Source organism: Anser brachyrhynchus, assembly GCF_964034855.1.
Source record: "Anser brachyrhynchus genome assembly, chromosome: 19".
Classification (NCBI taxonomy): Eukaryota; Metazoa; Chordata; class Aves; order Anseriformes; family Anatidae; genus Anser; species Anser brachyrhynchus.
Genome location: NC_137712.1, coordinates 9,927,788 through 9,946,025, shown reverse-complemented (window position 1 = coordinate 9,946,025; position 18,238 = coordinate 9,927,788). Strand labels below are relative to the sequence as shown.

General features: G+C 45.4%; 1 protein-coding gene across 14 annotated transcripts in view; it reads left to right on the top strand.

The window, feature by feature from the left end:
• Positions 1–18,238, top strand: part of LOC308180364 (voltage-dependent N-type calcium channel subunit alpha-1B-like) — a 283,793-nt gene that overhangs the window by 198,348 nt on the left and 67,207 nt on the right. For 9 of the 14 annotated variants that reach the window (XM_080561843.1, XM_080561849.1, XM_080561844.1 and 6 more), the window contains 5 exons: positions 1,105–1,167; positions 10,223–11,044; positions 12,276–12,490; positions 14,132–14,252; positions 17,428–17,557. In XM_080561843.1, coding sequence (XP_080417969.1) covers positions 1,105–1,167; positions 10,223–11,044; positions 12,276–12,490; positions 14,132–14,252; positions 17,428–17,557 — 1,351 coding nt within the window. The remainder of the gene's footprint in view (positions 1–1,104; positions 1,168–10,222; positions 11,045–12,275; positions 12,491–14,131; positions 14,253–17,427; positions 17,558–18,238) is intronic. The other 5 variants (XM_080561851.1, XM_080561848.1, XM_080561842.1 and 2 more) reach the window with 1 other exon arrangement.

The following is an 18,238-nucleotide window of genomic DNA, read 5'->3' as shown; positions in this document are numbered from 1 at the left end:
GCACTGATTGTTAACAGATTGAAGCTCTCAGGGAAGCAGGGAAAACTGCTGCAACTGAAAAGGCAAATTCAGGAGGTGAAGGGATTTTGTTTTCTGTCATCTGAGAGGGTTCTTCAGATGATGTAGATTTATAAAAATTATTGTTTATAACTGTGAAGCGTTAGTGCCTCAAGCCAAGATCTATCAAGATATTTAGAATCCTGATTCTGTGTAGATTCCCTGCCAGAGGAAGAATAAACTTTTTTTTTCTGTGTAATTCGGCTATTTCCATATTCAGAACCCCCCATGTGTAATGGCATTTATACAAACACACACTGAATGGAGGAGAATCTACAAAATTACACGTGAATTGAAACAAGTTCCTTTAAATAAAGTGTAATCCGTTGCCTAATCTGCAGCAGGCGTAGGGTTTTCAGACACGGTGAGCCCTATTCGGGTGGTTTGAGCTCAGACACATCCCTGTGCCTGGCAGAGGAGAGAGGTAGGTGCCCCTGGAGAGCCCACCTGGCACAAGGACCGAACCGAAGCAGCCTGGCACCAGCTGCTGGGGCTCAGATGGATTTTGGTTCTCGATGCATGGCCCGGGGTCCTCCCTCCAGGCCCTGTTCTTCGCTGCTCCCAGGCTTCCTCCTCTCATCTCGTGGTGCCGGAGGGGGGAATTAGCAGTCTTGCATCCCGCTCCCACTTGGAAGTAATGATTTGCAGCACAGCTGTAAAAGCAATCACCATCTGTTTCTACAAAGACCTCTACCCCGAGGTCCTAAAGATGACTTCTGCGGAGGACTTTGATTTTGTGAGTATAGCATATGGAGGCATAAAGTCCTAATATCATCGTGTGGCTTTTGGTTCACCTTTTAATTTTTTTCCCTTTTGGTTCCATTTTGATTCTTTGGTTGTTTCCCTGTCGACTAGAAGGTGGTGTGTCTGTGGCTTCCACACTTTCTGAAGCTTGCCTGGTCTCCTACCAAGATGCACGCTGCAGTCTGCATTCGATAGGACACAGCCTGTATGAGTCTCCTCCCGATGTCTCTTATAGTTTCTCTTCTCTTTTTTTTTTTTTCTCACTTTTTGTTTTCTTTGTTTGTTTTGTTTTTGCATGTGCAGTTTTGTAAAGCAAACTCGAGGTACTGTATCTCGCAGCTCGTCAGTCTCCAGCGTAAATTCACCGTGAGTTGCTCTCTGTTACGATATTCAGTAAATGGATTTATCATATATATCTCTATATTTATAAACCTCCCTATTTCCCCCTCTCCCAATGCCTTCACTCCCCCCTTGTTTTTTCCAAAAATCATTCCCATCATTGTGGAAAGCCTCCAGACCAACATACGGTGGAAGGACTGGAAGGTGTGCGACATTGCCATATAATGCTTGTGATTTGATCGTGAGCAACTCTGTAGTGTTTTGTACATTGACTGTGATTTTTCCTTCCTCCTCCCTTTGTTTTCCTCCCATCCCCCTAATTATTCGCCTTTGTTCCTTCCTTAATTATCTTCCCTGTTCTCCCCTCTGCCCTCATTTGATGGTTCGTCTTGTTCTCACTTGTATTTTTGTTCTCTGTGTTTATTATGCACTGGGCTGATGGCTTTGATGTTCCACCAGTGTTTGCGCTTAGGGTTCAATAGGAGAATGGGTGCCCACCATGAGCGTGCTCTTTAAATGAAAACTGGAGGAGAAACTTCTGGAATTAGGGCCCGAGCGAGACCAAATTGGAAAACTCTGCATAAATATCCTTGGGAAACTTAGAGCATGAGTTATGGCTGTGCTCTCTCACCTTCCTGAGCTGGTGCTTAACGCTACAGATATGGCAAAAATGAGGCACTCGGCAAGCTCCTATGTACCCGTGGTTGAGCAAACACAGTGGTAGATCTTCCATTCACTTCACGCACCTCCTAACAACCAAATCTTGCTGGCTTTGCTGTGAATCACGGGTGCGCTTTGACACCGATACAGGTTTGTAGAAAATAACCATCGTTCCCCGCCGACTAATACAACAAAACTTGTCACCAGCTTGTCATCCACCCATCTTAGCGTTGTTGCTTTGAGTTATACTGTTACCATCTGACGTTGTTTTTCTTCTTTAATGCTTTTGGAGAGACAAGTAAGTGCAACTCGAACGCTCGTGGGTTTGTCCTTATGTGCACCATGGCAGGATTCAGCGTACCAAAGGCACGGTGAAGCAAAGGAGGTTTTCCACCAGCTTCCTAACACCTTGTTCCCTGCTGCCCTGGGTGTTTCGGTGGTCCACTGATGGATCTCAGGCACACTTGGGTTGCTACAGTGTGTGGATTTAGTTTCTCTGACCAAGACTGAACTTTTGCATCTGGCAAAAGCAGGTGCCTGTGCTAAGGGCTCTGATGGGACAAATGCACCCATCTGAGATCTCACAGGACTGGGACAGTGGAAAACCGGGGAGGAAACTACACCAGGAAAGCTTTTGGCTCATTTTTTCCAATGCATTGTCTGGCTGCTGGGACTCTGGGCAGCCACAAAGGTGCGGGGAGTAGCCAGCTGCCTTTTGGGGGTCTCATCCTGCCTTGCACTTGTCAGGGAGGAGGGGAAGGGGGGCAAGGGAGAACGTGGTTAAAGGTGGTGATGCTGGAGAGGTGCTGCCCAGTGCCTCACCTCCCGGCACTCGAGTGCACGCCAGCAGAAGTTGCACCAAACCCATCTGAGGCCACATTCACACAGTTAATAAAATCAGAGAGAACAAAGGGTTTGGCTCCTTTTCCAAACTTCTGGAGCTACCATTAAAAAAGATTAAATCAAACTGCAGGAACTAAAATCCACTTAGCAGGAGGTTTTGCCTGTGTTCAGCTGTGTTTGCCATTGAGGTCTGTTGCTAACTCCCCACCAGCAATAGAGACAGTGCAGAATAGAAAGAGGCATCTCTGGCTCTTATGACTCACATCCATTCTCTGAAGAGAATGAATTTTTACTGAAAAAAATGTATATCTGTGCTTGTGTTCGGGTGGTTTTTCAATATATGCTGTTTACAGATGCTTTCATTTTGCCTGCACTTTTCTGTGCTAGCCAAACTGACAAAACCACGGCAGCTTAAACCACATTTCTCTACACGTGAAACCCCTTTACCTCTCTTCAGTCGTGTGGAGAGGCCCTGGTGTAGAGGCAAATATAATTTGCATTGTATTTAACATTTCTATGCGCTGTCTGGGCAGTAATTTAAAATTTCCTATGCAAAACAAGATCGTTTTGACAGATGAGTGTGCATTTTCTTCTCTGTGGGTATCCCCAGACGTTTCCCTCATGTTTTTGCAGCAAACACCCTAGCTTTGATTAAATGACTGGGCCCCATAAGAGCGTGCCATGTGTAAAAGTACCAGCCATCACAGAGCATTGAGAGCCCCCTGAAGGGTAAAGGCATCTGAAGGTCTCGTACGCTTGGTATAAATGTCATGGTTAGAAGTGTATTTTTTATTTTAAATTCAAATAAATAAATTGGAACCACTCCTCTCAGGTACCTGCAGGTACTGTGGTCTCCCTGTCCCCAGTGAAAGCCAGTAGCAGTCCAAGATGCCTTTATACCACCCTTTTCTGCCCACTGTGAGTGCTATTGCTGTAATTATACTGAACAGTGGTCTAATTTTTGTGCACAGATGAAAGCTGAACAGTAGTCTAGTCATTTAAAAAAAGGCTTTTAAAAGGTGCAAAAAATTCCTGTTCCTTTTCTCCTCTACATAGCTCAAATGGCATAGAAGTCCTGGTGTCTTTAACATCAGTGAGAACCAGGATCTGCAAATCCAGACTTTTGAAAGATCGAAGCTTATTCAAAACCCTTTTGAGACAGAAAACCCTTTGGGGGTTTGGTTTCTTGTTTGTTTGTTTGTTTGTTTGTTTCCATATTCTTTCTTTGATAATTTATAAATTTCCTTAGGAAAATAGGTAAGAGCCTAAAGGAAAAATGCCTGTGCTAGTTTCTTAACAAAAAGTAATAATACATAAGGTGAGTCACTTTCTAATTCCAGGATATATATATAAATTTATACATAGATATTATATTTGTGTATATCTTTATATATAAAACATCAGGTTAGAGTGATAGGAAGCAGCATGCAGGTGGGTGATCTATGGTTGAGTGAAATCCTTCTGTCCTTAGGAAAAGGTTAAGCTGAAAGCAGCAAAACTTTTGCTACGTTAACACCGGGAAGCTTGGATGAACTCTGCATCACTGCAGAGCTGTATAAAAACAGGCGACACAGCAGCTGTCAAATACTAAGCGGCAGCAGATAATTTCTACTGCTCGGAGGAAATCGTGGCCATGGACACCCCATGGGAGTGGTAATGAAACAGCAGAGCTTTCCAAACTTTTGTTCAGATGCATTTTGGAAGCTTTCTGCCTCTGTGCTGGCCGAAGGCTTGATGCTGAAGGGCTTGATGCTGCAACGGTGCCAGGCTTGGTCCTCCTCGAGCATCCCAGATTATTCCTCCTGCTGGGACCAATTACCTGTGGTCAGCAGGGACATCAGCAGCTTGTTTGTGGCTTAGCAAGTTTTTCTCAGTGGTCTCAGCTGACTTAATGCTGCTTAGCTGACTCCTCACTTAGTGAGTTTTCAGGAAATCCTCTCTCAGACGTTCACATGTGGTGGTAGATCCTGCAGGGCTGGCCGGCTGGTGGAGGGAAGCCTTTCTCTGGCCCAGACTTGACCTTCTACCAAAGGAGCTCCTCCAGAGGATGGGGTGAAGCCAGCCTGCAGTCACAGTTCTTGGATTTGTCTAAAGGAGCTGGTAAAGGAAGTAGAAATTCTGTCTGAGGGTGATAATATTTATATATATATATATATATATGTTGAATTTAGTGAACCTTCTTGATCTAGGAAGTTGATGTCTATGAGAAAGGCATTTCAAGTTTCACCAGCAAGTTTCTGAATATGAGGGTGTGATATGTGGCCAGTATTATATTAAACCTAGGTCATATTCAAAATTTAGTTTTTCTAGCCAAAGGACTTAAGGAGAAACATTATGAAAGAAGATAGTTTCTTTCTGAGAAACTGAAATATCAGAAAATCTAATATATAAAAAGAAAAATCAAATTCAAGAGTAATACAGGGAGAGACTGGACAGTGTTTTCCATGCTCATCCCTGGCAATAGTGTTTCTGCGATGCACGCTGCCACATCAGCTCGGTGGGAGAGCACAGTGCGTTTCCCAAGAGAGCCCGGGCAGGAAATGTGGCTCATAAAGAAGAGAAGATACGAAAGCATCCAAGCAGCAACTCCCAGGGTCATGGGCAAAGCAAATTGAAATGCTAGCAGTGTCTTCATCTGAAAGAAAATTGTTTTATCAAACCAGAGAGAAAACCTTCTCCTTTGCGTGTGCCTACCCCAGATTGATATGCTTCATTTGTATTTTCCTAGTGGAAAATTGAAACATGGAGAAAATTCTCCAGATTTATGGATAGAAAATACAATTTTTAGTCAAAAGGGTTTTTATGTCCCATTTTCTCTTGAAACTGTTTTTTAACAAAAAAAAATCCCTTTCATCTGTAATCAGAATATATTCTTTCATACCCACAATCTAATACGTAGGTATTTTAAATGTAAAATTAGTATGTTCATAGTCAGGTTTCACTCATTATTTACTAAAGCAAAATTTTAAGGATTGCGTTTATGTAGCTGATTAAACCAGTAGGTCTGGGAAGCAAAGTGCCATTAACTAAAGCTGTGTTTAAAAGGTTACAATAACAAAATCTTTAGTCATTAAGGAATACCCTAAGATTAGAGTATGTTTAAAATTATGCTTTGCTTTCTTTAGTGATGTACACAGTTACTGGCTGCATTTTTTATTTGTGTCGATATTAGTCACTGGTTCATTAATATGAATTCTATTTCATTCTACGAGAAGGTTATGGTTTTCTTTCTAGCCCCAGGATTTGACTACTGGCTGCTTAATCCAAGCAGAAACAATGGAGCTTCTCAGAGAAGCATATTAGCAGAAGTATCTACTACAACATTACAAGCCTAGGGGACCTGAAAACTGAGTGCATTGTCAGCACCCCTTTAAACAGTTTGAAATATTCTGTACACAGAAAATAGGGATGAAAAAAATCGTAAAGAAAGTGTATTAACGTTAATCTTTGCACAGTGCCGGTAAATCAGAGGTGATCAATGCCATTTTCTTAATGGATTCAGAAGAATTTTAAGAAGCAAACAGCAGGATTTCGGATAAGGAGATGGAATCATAAATAGTTGTCTTTTGTGGAAAGAAATTTGTTATCACAGAGTCTCTTTTCCCCGCCCCACTTTTTTTTTCTCTTTTCAGTGTGGATATTTTACAGACAAGTCACGCCATGCTGTGGCATATCATGCTTTGTACCTTAGGTGGTTTGAGTCTGCCCCAGTTCATACAGCATTTAATAATTTACTGGACCAAACTGTGGAGGAAGCAGTGGAAATCTTTTTGCCCCAGTTATGTTTTCTTCCCCATCTCTTCCGTGGTTCTTTGTGCTGCGTGCATAGGCACCGTATCCTCGCAGGCAGGCGGTTGTAAGCAGGCTTTGTTGTAAGGTGACGTTCCTGTTGTGCCATAAATAAGTTCAAAAGCTCTCCTCTGAGAAGATGTGCAGCAGAGCAACAGGAGAGAAGAAGCTGTCACACGTGTCCACGTTCAGTTGCTGTGGGAACTTGTAGAAAGCAAGAGTCAGATAAATGTAATTGGACAAGCAGGCGACACGTTCCCTCCAGCTGCTGCCGCTTTCTCTCTGAAAAACCCTGAACACAGGTCCCCAGAGGGACCCGCCTGCTCCATTCCTTTACGTCCATTTCCTACAGCAGCCTTTATGCGTGCTGTCACTTGCTCCTGATGTTCTTGACTCGTTTGAATGCAATAATGAGCTCACAGGCAAGCCTCACGTTTTCCTGATTGATATTTTACTGCGCTTTATGCATTTTATTTTATTATTTTTTTTTTGTATTGGAGTGGGGGAAGGAGTTTTCATACAGCAAGAAGACGGGATGCAGTCCTTACTTCTGAGCCTCCTGCTCTTTAGCTTATCAGTGACCAAAGCCAGTGGGTGGCTGCGTGTCGTAGGCTTTTGGCAATCACCTCCACTACTTGTGCCAGTGTTAAGGATGTATCTCACTTCCAGACGTGCTGAGAAATCTGAAATGTCTGTATCTGTTTTAAGGCAGTGATTTTACCAAAATAGGCTTAGTTAACATGTGCATTGCTCGGTTGCTCCAGGTTCTCAGTGAGGTGTGCACCCAGCAGCAACTTCACCTGTCAGCTAGCCGTGAGCCAAGTACAATGGAAGCTTTAGCACCCCAGAGAGAGCTTTGCTTTTAAGGCTGATTCGTGTTCTTAGGGTAAAGGAAACACAATGAAAAAAGTTACCGTGAAGTGATAAATCTTGTGTCAGAGCAAACCATTCCTCCACTTGTAGGTAAATGACCCAACCCTTGAGAGAGAGGCTCTGAAATCCCCTGTGAGCATCTGGTTTTCAGAACTAAAATTTAATACAAGCCAGAAAATCTCTGAAGCTGCAGATGTGTGAGTGTTTTGGAGGGATTTTATAGGCTTTGTCCAGAAGTGCTATCACCACTCATAGCAGGGAAGGTCACCAGTCCCCGTCCTGAGCACCTCCTCTCCTGCTGTGTGATGGGTGCCAGTCCTGCATCCTCAGCCTTCTTTCTCACTACGTCCAGCCTGATTTCAGAGACTGGGCTCAGTGCAGGCACTGGTGGAGGGGCTGTTCGCATGACAGCTGCCTGATGACCCCTGGCTTTGCCTTGAGTCTGTGCAGGGAGGCCGGGAGCTTTGCATCCCACCCCAGGATGGTGCCTGCGTGTGGAGCAGGAGATTGTGCTGCGCTCTGTGCTCTTGTTTTGGGGAGAAATTGAGGGTCTCAGCCAGCACAAAGGCAGTTTCCCAACTCATAACAAGTTGTTCCTAGTTATCACTGCGGTGTTGGCAGCTTGCTCTGGATGTTCAAAGTGCAAAACAGAAGTCGGTCCTCACCCCAGGTTCTCTCATTTTCAAGTGAGAAATGTCCCCAAAGAACAAGAGTGGTTGGTGGCTACACAGAGCCCGTGCTTGGGGAGCTCGGACGTGCACATGCACAGAGCCGAGCTGCCTTGTTCCTGTGCTAACGAGGACGTTTTCATAGGTTTTCATAGCCCAGATTGGTCTGTCCCTGCTAGATCTGAGGCAGTGCAGAGCAAGGCACCCATCCGCTTTGGAGGACGTGTGGGATATACTGGGACACCCACGCCAGGCAGCTCTCTGCTGGTCTCAGCTGATGGTGCAGAGCTGTGACTGCAGATTACGTCTTCCCATGGGAAATCGTTGTATGGGACAGCAGGTTTGGGCAGTTAGAGGAGACTTTGCATGTTACCCATTAATTCCCATTAAAACCGCGTAAATCTGCTCATGGGTGATAGTGGTTGAACCTTCCAGAGGACTGAACCCCAAAGAAACACCAGGTTACTGCCAGCTGTTCATCTCCTGTCGCTGGGGACAGCCTGGGGGTGCTCACCCCTGTGAGCAGCCTGCCTCTGTATGATGTGGGGAGTTGGGTGAGTGGGGTTCTGTGTCCCCAGCACCTTCTGATATTATTTGCATTTAGAGCTGCGATTTTTGTCACCCATTGTTCTGCTGTGGTGTAAACGGGGCACTCAGCTGGTAGAGAATTGATCCAGGATGTGCCTCCTGGGAACAGGGGGCTTTGATTTGTAGTTTTGGTGGTAAGCTGTGCTCCCTCTTCTTTCTGGGTTAAACCAGATTCATTCACAACTGCCTGGATGCCCTCATCCCATTTACAGTGAACATTTAAGTAGGTTTTTACCTCTTTTAGCAGAACCAGAGAACAGCACCCTCAGTGAAGAAAAAAAACAAAAACCAAAAAAAAACAAAACAGCAGAGCATTTGAGATGCAAAGCCTTTCCGACAGCTCCCGCTGTGCTCCGTGAGCCCATCTGAATGCTGCCTCCCCGGGGTCCGAGCACGGCGACAGACCCTGACACTCTGAATCAGCACGCACGCACGCAAAAGCTGCCTTCTGCTATTGTCAGGGGAGCCCAGAAAGTACGTAAGGAAACTGCGTCTGACTCCCTATCTCCACAGCCTTGTGGGGCGTGCGTGAAGCAGTGGAGATTCGTGAGCCCTGTGCAGCCCCTCTGGCTGCAGAGGTCAGGCTAATGCGTAGCAAATGGAGATGTCTGAGCAGCTCGGTGGAAGGAAAATGATTTTCCTCTCTTTTGTTAGAAGTAGTTTAATTAAGGAAGAAAACAGGTGCCAACTTCAACCAGGCTAAATCCAGAACTCCCCCCCCATGGAAGCCAGGGGGTTTACTTTGATTTTATGGGAAAGCAGAATTTGCAAATATTTGATTTACATTGTTTAGGAGGAAAGGAAAAAAAGGCTTCTCTTCCTGCAGTGGCTGGGTACGTGACACATTCACATGTGGTGGTCAGAAACCGAGTGCTATGCCGAAAAAATCAAAGCATTAAGGCATTGTCAAAGAGGGTATTCTCACTGTAGTAGGTAACAGAGAAGGAAAGCAGCAAGTCTCTCGAGGGAATAAAGGTGCTTGCATTGTCTGCATCTACATGTTATCCCCAGTCCCTGCTACGTAGAACAGTTTTCCTTCCTTACTTGTACTTTTCCAGACTCCTGTGATGCTTGGGCTGGATGCCCTGGGTTTGGAGCAATGTCCCCTGTTCCGTCAGGGGCTGTCCTGCCTGCAGAGGGGCGCCTCTGGCTGCAGGGGATGGTGGTAGGGCCCTTGGGCAGGTTTCATCTCCCCTTGCTCCTCCACTCCAACTTGTTGGACACTGATTTGCTCATCTAGACATTTCCAGGTGGGCAGAAAGGTGCTGTGGTTTGGGGGGAAGCCCTGCAGGCTATTTAAAAGCTCTGGTTGTACGATACAGTTTCTGTGAGTACTGACTTTAACCCTGCAAACTATGCCTGAGGTGTTCACGGGGGATCACCACCTTTTAGAAAGCAGGGCAATCCTTTCCTGAGGGCCCGTTTCATAGTGCCTGAAGCGTGTGGGGGCAAACTAACACAGATGATCCTGCTGGCTTTCCCTGCTCATACTCTCCGCCAGCCATTCTCTCTCCATTCCTATAACTTCTTTGGCTCAACCCTCTAACACCCTGTCTCAGCTGAAAATTTCCTTTTTTTATTTTTTTATTTTTTGGGTGGTTGCTTTATAGGGAACTGGTGCAAAGTTTGATACTAACTTTCCCCGTTCCTCCCCTCCGTAGCAAGCAGCAGAACTCCTCCAAATCCAAGTCAGTTTGGGAGCAGAGGACGAGCCAGATCCGGATGCACAATTTCCGAGCCAGCTGCGAGGCGCTGTACAACGAGCTGGATCCCGAGGAGCGGGTGCGTTACGCCACCACCCTCCACATCCGTCCCGACATGAAGACGCATTTGGACCGGCCGCTGGTGGTGGAGCCGAGGGGCGAAGGGAGGAACAACATCAGCAAGCTGAGCCCTGGGGACGTGCAGGAGGTGGAGCAGAGCAAGGTCAGCTCTGCCGATGGAGCAGAAGCTCCACGAAAGCATCACCGGCATCGGGATAAGGACAAACTGGGAGAGCAAGAGAAGTGCGATGTGACCAAGGAGGAGAACGGGGAGTCTGGCACCAACAGTAAGGAGGAGCGGCACCGGCAGCACAGGAGCCGCAGCAAGGAGGTGGAAGGGTGCAGCAAGGAAGGGAAAAGTGACCGCACCAGGGGCCAGGAAGGGGGAAAGAGGCACCACCGCCGAGGGTCGGTGGAGGAAGGTGCCGAGAAGGAGCACCGTAGGCATCGGACTCACCGGCACTCTGCTGAAAGGCAGGGCAAGGAAGGCAACGGGACGATCAACGGGGCCCGGGGCGAGCGGCGTTCCCGACACCGGGGAGGGTCGAGGTCTGGGAACCGGGAAGGAGAGCCCTGTTCCAAGGGCGAGAACGGAGAAGAGCCTCACAGACGGCACAGGTTCAGGAACAGGGCGCTGTCGACGTACGATTCAGTGGAGAAGGAGAATGGGGAGAAGGAGGGGGAGGCTGGAGAGAAGGAGCACCGGAATCATCAGCCCAAGTAAGTGAGCGGCCGGACACCTCCCTGTGGCAGCTCGGGGGCTGTGATACCCCAAATGCCTTTCAGAAATCAGGTTATTCCCCTCCCTGTGGCATTCCCTGCTGTTCCTGAACTTGCACTGGTTGCTGCTGTACCTGCAGTTTCATTTTGCTTAAATCAGTAACAAAAGAGGCTCCCAAAGATGATTCTGATCCGTGCTGGCCCACAGAGTGGCTCAGGGTTAAGGCAGGAACTATCCTTGATCTCGAAACCAGCAGACACGCTAGGACAAGTAACACAAGGCAGAGAATTTCACAGCCTCTGAAGGAACCTGGTGTTTCTGAGTGACACACTTTTAAATGGAATCCAGTCAGTCCTATAGGTTTTCTCTTTTCTCATGCTGAGCCTTTGGGCTGCATCACCAGTTATTATTACAGCACTTGGCTGTGAGGGAAGTGGCTTCTTCCATTAAGAACAATGAAGTATCCCAGTCTGTTTAATTCTTATGTAAGTCAAGTGAGAAAACTGGTACTGGTGAAGCATTTAGCGTAGTTAATAAAGAAGGATAGATTGCCTTTTCAGCTTTATTAATCTGATGGAAAAGAAATTTCACTGGGATTCCTTAGAATAGAGTTCATGTCACCATGGAGAGCTGTGAGTGGCGTTCAGATAATCATTTTCCTGTCTGTATTATCTTCCTTTCAGATGGATATCAAAACACTTTGCATACTGTTTAGTTTGATCACGTGCCCAAGCTCACTTTCCTCCTCACTGAAATATCGCTGCTGCTGCAGAGGAATAGCTGCAGAAGCCATTTGCAACCACATTATGAAGTGGTTCAGGATTGGAAAAGAGAGTCACCAAATTTAAATAGGGCCTCGGGAGAACATTTAAGCAGCAGAATGGCAGACTTCATTCAGAAAGCAGCTGACGCTGGAGAGCTAATGACACTGCTATATGCAATTGCCATGTGGTCTGTACCCATGAACCTTGGTCCTGAGTCTCATTAAATAGAATAAAGTTACTTTCAGTGATACAGTTCCTCTTAATGTTGTGTTTGGATGTTGGTTCAGAAGCTCTCGGAGGTAAAAGTCGCATACTGTGCTGTCAGTAAGTTTTCCTACAGCGTGTGAGTTTTCTGCAAAGCACTTCCATGTAGAAAACAGCCAAGCAAAACCTAACAAGAGCTGCAGCGTATGTTCTATGAACCTTTGTCAGGCCATATTTATTCAAATCTGCTCTTCTGCCTTAGGGAGAATCAGTGTGAGATCGAGGCTAGTGGAAGCGTGAGCGTCCCCGTGCACACCCTTCCCAGCACCTACCTGCAGAAAGTGCCTGAGCAGCCAGAAGATGCCGACAACCAGAAGAACGTGACGCGCATGATTCAGCCACCTCTGGACAAAACCACCACTGTGAACATCCCCGTGACCATCACTGCCCCGCCGGGAGAAACCACTGTCATACCAAGTGAGTGCCTTTGCTTGCTATGAAATTGCTAGAAAAGAGCTATTTGTCCAAGGTGCTACCTGCACACAGCGGGCGATGGTCTGTCCTGGCCACCAGCATCCTTGCAGTGAGACGGGAAATCTTGGTGTTAACACAGGCTCTGTGGGTCATGCAGCCTGCAGGAACCCAGACCAGAAGGGTCACCTGGTGGCTCTGGAGAACGCCTCAAGGTTCCCTGCAGATGGTTCACCCAGAGCACACCCATGTTATGCATGACCCTTACGGGTCAGCTGGAGATCAGAGAGAATAAAGAGCAAGAAGGACCATGAAGTGCTGTAACTGAGAGCTGTGCGGCAAAAAATGCAGTCTGTGTAGTTCTAAAACCTCTCCTCTTAAGGAGAAGCACAGTGTGAAATTCAGGAGGTCCACTTTAGGTTGCGGGCGGTCAGGACCCTTCTTTCAAGGGGCACAGCCAAGAGCTAATGGTTTCTCTACGTTGTTTTCCACAGCATTGTCAGCTACACAAGACTTGCCTGTCGTTTTTCTTTTTCTTTTCTTCTTAGATGATAATTTTACTCAGTTGCAGTGCTGAGTTCCCATCAATCACAATTTATCAGACTCTCTCTTTCCTGGCCATTTCCTGTGTATCTGGCTTGAGATACAGTAAGGAATTATTGAACATGTCACTCACACACAATGAAACGTCATTTCGTTGCAAAACAAAATAAAAAGTAATAAAAAACCTTCATCCAACAGATTATAAGTGGGTGGGGGTTTGGGATGCTAGGTCCTGTGAATTAATAGACAAGTGTATCTATCTGTCTAAGAAAAGAATTTGCAGCATAAAATGTCTTCTAGTTCATATATTGAGCATTATCTTAAGTAAATTAACTTATAAACCCACTGCAAGTAAACTTATAATGGAAATTATAGGATGTATTTTCTAACCCTCTGGGACTGAGATGCAGAACAACCTTTTAAAATGGGATCCTGTAAGTTAAAAATCTGTTGTGAGATGGAGCTTGACATCTTTGTACATGGGGAACTCTGCCAAAACTGGGGTACGCTATGCAGGCATGGAGCTGGGTGGTCCAAGAAGTCCTTTCCAAGCCTCTGCTCCTAGTGCTGGGAGGTTCAGCAGTCTTAGCCTGAGAATTATTAAAGCTCATCTATGAATTTGCTTTTTTACATGTTCCCAAACCAATCCTGCTACTGGTCTATGGGAAAAAAATCAGAATCATGAGGTTGATTAGATTCACTTTTTTTTTTTTTTTTTCTTTCCAAGGTTCCCTAGCTGATCTTCTCTCCGTAGTGGTTTACGATATTTGGAATGGGATTTCCATCCCCTGTTGGCAGCTCTCATATTAATAAATGCAAGGTTTCTTTGTCTCCATTGGGCATCTTCATTTCCTGGCCATTTCTGATATATTGCTCATCAGTGCAGCGGTTAAGGAGTATAATTGCAGTGTATATCATACTGTAGTAAATAGCAGTGATAATAATCAAATGATTGTTCATCACATTTAATCAACATATTCAAAGGCTGTTTTCTATCCCAGCTGCATTGTTTGCATATCCAGCTGTTGCAGGCAGCCTGCTCTGTGAAGAGTGGAGATGCATTTTTAACTCTCTTGTTTCTGTTTCCTTGAATTCGCATTTCAGTGAACAACGTTGAGTTTGAAAGTAAAACGGAGGAGAAGAAGGATGTTGATGACTTGACAAAAAATGGGCCTAAACCAATCTTGCCTTACAGTTCAATGTTCATCCTAAGTCCTACAAACCCGTAAGTCCTTTGACTCTATAATGCTGCTCATCGGTTACGTGTACTTCAAGCATGGGTGTTCAGACAAATATCATTAGCTTGATCTTCATCTCTGCCTATCAAACGCATTGAAAAATTAAATAAAAGCTCATGTAGGCTGCAGACCAGGTGCTGCTGTTCAGCTGAGCTTTTCTAGGGGAATAAATTGCCAGTATAGGGAAGAGATGGTTTAGGCAGTCCCTTCCTAACTGCCCTGCTGATGGTCAGGTGGGCAATTCTGGGTTCAGTTACAGATCACTGAAGGAAATGTGCCTGCCAAGGACATGGGGCACCACTGGGAGAAGAGGTTACCTGGAGGAGCAGGCTATGGGGTGGTTTTGATGGCAGCAAATCCTTGCAGGATCCTCAGCTGAAATTCATGCTCTTTCTGTCTTAGCGCCCTGGCATCACTGCTAACTTTGAACTTCTGGGAATGCGTGAATATTTTTCATTTGCTAAGGCTGAGAGTACAGCTTGTGGGATATGTTGGGATTACAGCATTTCTTCTACTTCAGGCATCTCTGCCTCATGGGGAGCTTTGTACTCAAAGCCTGTAAATAGAGAATGTGTTGCTCTGAAGGGCCGCAGGACTAGACGAGTGCAGCAGGGGCTGTAATAATTGTAGCATAAAGGCCTGAGTCACTTAAAGCAGTAACTTAGGGCAGCAGAGTGTGTCTGAAACTTCTGCCAACCCAGGTACCTGCTAGGAGTAGATGTGATCATTTCTCTCTGGCCCAGGTAGACATGTTGCTGGTCCTAGATGTTCTCTGAGGCTGTCCTCTGCTCGCTCAGGTTCCTGAGGTGGACTCAGGTCCTTTCTTTGGCACCTGGACTCGAAGGAACGGAGACTGGCTCCCTGCCATCTCCTGCTGGGGGCTCTGATGTCCTGGCTGCCTGTGCAGTCAGCAGAGTAAAACTGGGGCTACTCAGTACACTCATGTTTGACATCAGAAATGCATCTGTGGTGGGGGCTGTGGTCTGGCACCCCTGCACAGCAGGCTGAATGGATCCCTTTAAATGCAAGTGCCTACAACGTAATTCAGGCTACAGCCCTATGTGCTTCAGGATGCTACAGCTACTAGTGTGTGGGCAGGCAGAGTTTGTCAGCGAGGGAAGCTGGAGGCTCTCCATTAATGTCAGATGTTATATGAGAGAGAATGACCCCAAACTGCTGCTAATCTAATCTCCAAAGGAAATGAACCGACCCACAGTGTAACAGAAGATTAAACTTTCTGCAGCAGTCTTGAATTATGGAGCTTGGGCCACATCTGGTTGCATAAGGAGACAGTATTTCCCCATTATTTGGTAACTTAAGTCTTTTTGTTGTGACATGACAGCTAAAAATGAGTGTTAGTTGCAAAAAGGTTGCTGTAGGGAGCACTGACAACAGGAAGCGAGGTGGCCCCAAGCCCAGTGAGGCTTTGTCATTTTGTACGTATGCTTGTCTTTTCTCATCTTGTCCTGTCTCATCATCAGGATTTGGTGGTAGTTGAATTTTCTTGCCTGTTTCTCCAGCACCCCTGCACAAAAGCTCTAGTAAATGGCCATTGAAAAAGAAAGTTGACTGGAGGAGTGGTATTATTAATACAGGGCCAAAGGGAAATGACAACATAAAGTCCAAGCTTTAAGGATGTCAAAAATTTGTTTCTCTTTTTCTGGGCAAGATGCAGACCCAGCTGTATCCCCTCAGGTGTTCTGGCTGGTGCTAACTTCTCTAGAGAGGTCTTTCTGCTTTCTCATGAAACCTTGTTGCTAAGTTTTTCACCACATCTATTTCTAAATATCTCCTCTCCAAACTCCACTGAGGATGCACGACCTGGGTGCTGCTAGTGGGCAAAACAGCTGTGGGAAACATTAACGCAATGTATTCCTTTCAGAGTGCCACCCACCCTCTTAAAACACACAAGCATTAAAATGATTTCTCAAGCACCACTGGCAGTTTACTAATGCTTCCGCTTCTCATTGCTTGTTACGAATGATGAAGATCTCAAAATAGGCACTTGTTATTTCTTCGCTGAATTGAGTTTGATGCATGATTTACAGTTACAAGCACTGTCGAAAATGTTGCCTTTCATTTCTAGGGATTCACAGAGCACATAGATGACAGACCTCTCCAGTCAGGTGGTTAACCAAAGCTAAGGAAACAAAAGAAGCAATTTTCTTCATGTTGTTTCATACCAAATCTGTTTCCTTGGTATTTGTAGCTCTTTTTCATTCTGCATCCATTAGTAATCCAGAGAAAAAACATATAAGTAGATGCGAAAATTGAAATCTAATCCAACTGTTCAGGTATTTGGCTAGAAAAAATGCACTATAGTAACTGAATTACATTCTCAGATAACAAGGTTGTTGGTTAGTTACACATATAATTTGATTCTGGGGCAGAACCTAAGTCCTTTTTTCAACTGACAATGCAAATATAGAGCTCTCTGTGTTTGCAGTGAAGTATTTGTGAACTGTGTTCAGATAGAGAGCTATTAGCTGAAATTTATGAATAGTTTTGCATTGCTTAGAAAACGAAGCATTTGTCACTTTTGTTGAATACAGTTTATGAACCAAAATATTAGGTTAAAGTAATCAAATATACTGCTGTAAAGTATTTGTCCAGCTTATAAAGAATGGCTTAGAATAAAGTGCAGTTAGAGGTGCTTGGGAAGAGAGCTTACTAGAAATAATAGTCATAGATACAAAGCCAGTTTCAGCTAAGAGTGTCAAAGTACATATCATATATCAATTTCAAAGGGACTATTTGATACTATAAGGATTTCAAAACTAGTTCTCAACTCACAGGACTTCTGCCTTATTCTGACTTATTCTGAGAATAGGTTTGAGGGGCATGTAAGTATAATTTGTAGAACTGAGTCTGAATACTCAAAGCTCTCACTGTCTTGTGACAGACATACATCGTTGCTTTGTGGAAGGGGCAGAGAGCAGTGCAGAGGTGTCAAACGTCTTGCCTTAAACCTTGTTGCAGATCTGATGCAAACCTGAGATTAAAGCCATTAATCCTGATTTTTATTTTCTTACCATTATTGTACTAGCAATCCTAAAGGTGATATTCCTGTTGAACGTTGTCCTTCTGCCAATCTTCTGTACTGCTGCAGAGTGCTTGACTTTCAGCACCTGCAGAAGTCCTCCCACGTGCTTTTGTTTGCAGGATTCGGCGTCTGTTCCACTACATTGTCAACCTGCGCTACTTCGAGATGGTCATCCTCATAGTGATAGCCCTCAGCAGCATTGCCCTGGCTGCAGAAGACCCTGTCCAAGCCGAGTCACCGAGGAACGATGTGAGTGCTGCATGGCATGGCATGGCCTGAACAAACTTGTTCTGCTTCTGCCAGCGGTTACACACGTGGCACATCCATCCTCATCTCACGAATAGAGCACGGTGCACTGGCAAGTGGGTGATCCAGGGGCGAACCTATAACCTATGATCTATAATAATGATCTAGGATAAGTAGAAAATCTACTCATCCGTGGGTATCAAGCCAAACTCAGGCACTTCATGTTATGAGAAGTGGGAGCGTGGCACCTTTCAGGTGGGTGCCCGCAGCCCAGTAGCACTGGTCTGTGCAGCAGATAGCTCGGTGTCTGGTCTCAAGCACATCCACAGGAGGATGTTGGCCCATTAGGTGGACACCTGAGGGTGTGCAGAGCTGGAGGTTAAGTATAGAAATTACATCGTGCAGTTGCCTAATTTTGGCTTATTTCAATGTGGGTATCTGTGGTATGCAGCCAGCTCTGAATCTGGTCAGTATGAGCTGTTTCCAGAGGAGGATCGAGGAATCCCGATAGTAGTAATGAGCCGAAGTATCTACAAGCTATCTTTCTTCCTCATCCTTAATAACTGTGCAATGAGCTTTAACAAAAGGATTTTATCACTCTTACCCTCCCGATGTCTTTAATAATGCTATCATCAGTTACAGCAGAAAAACCCATACTGCTACACAGATGCTGGCAAATAAGCT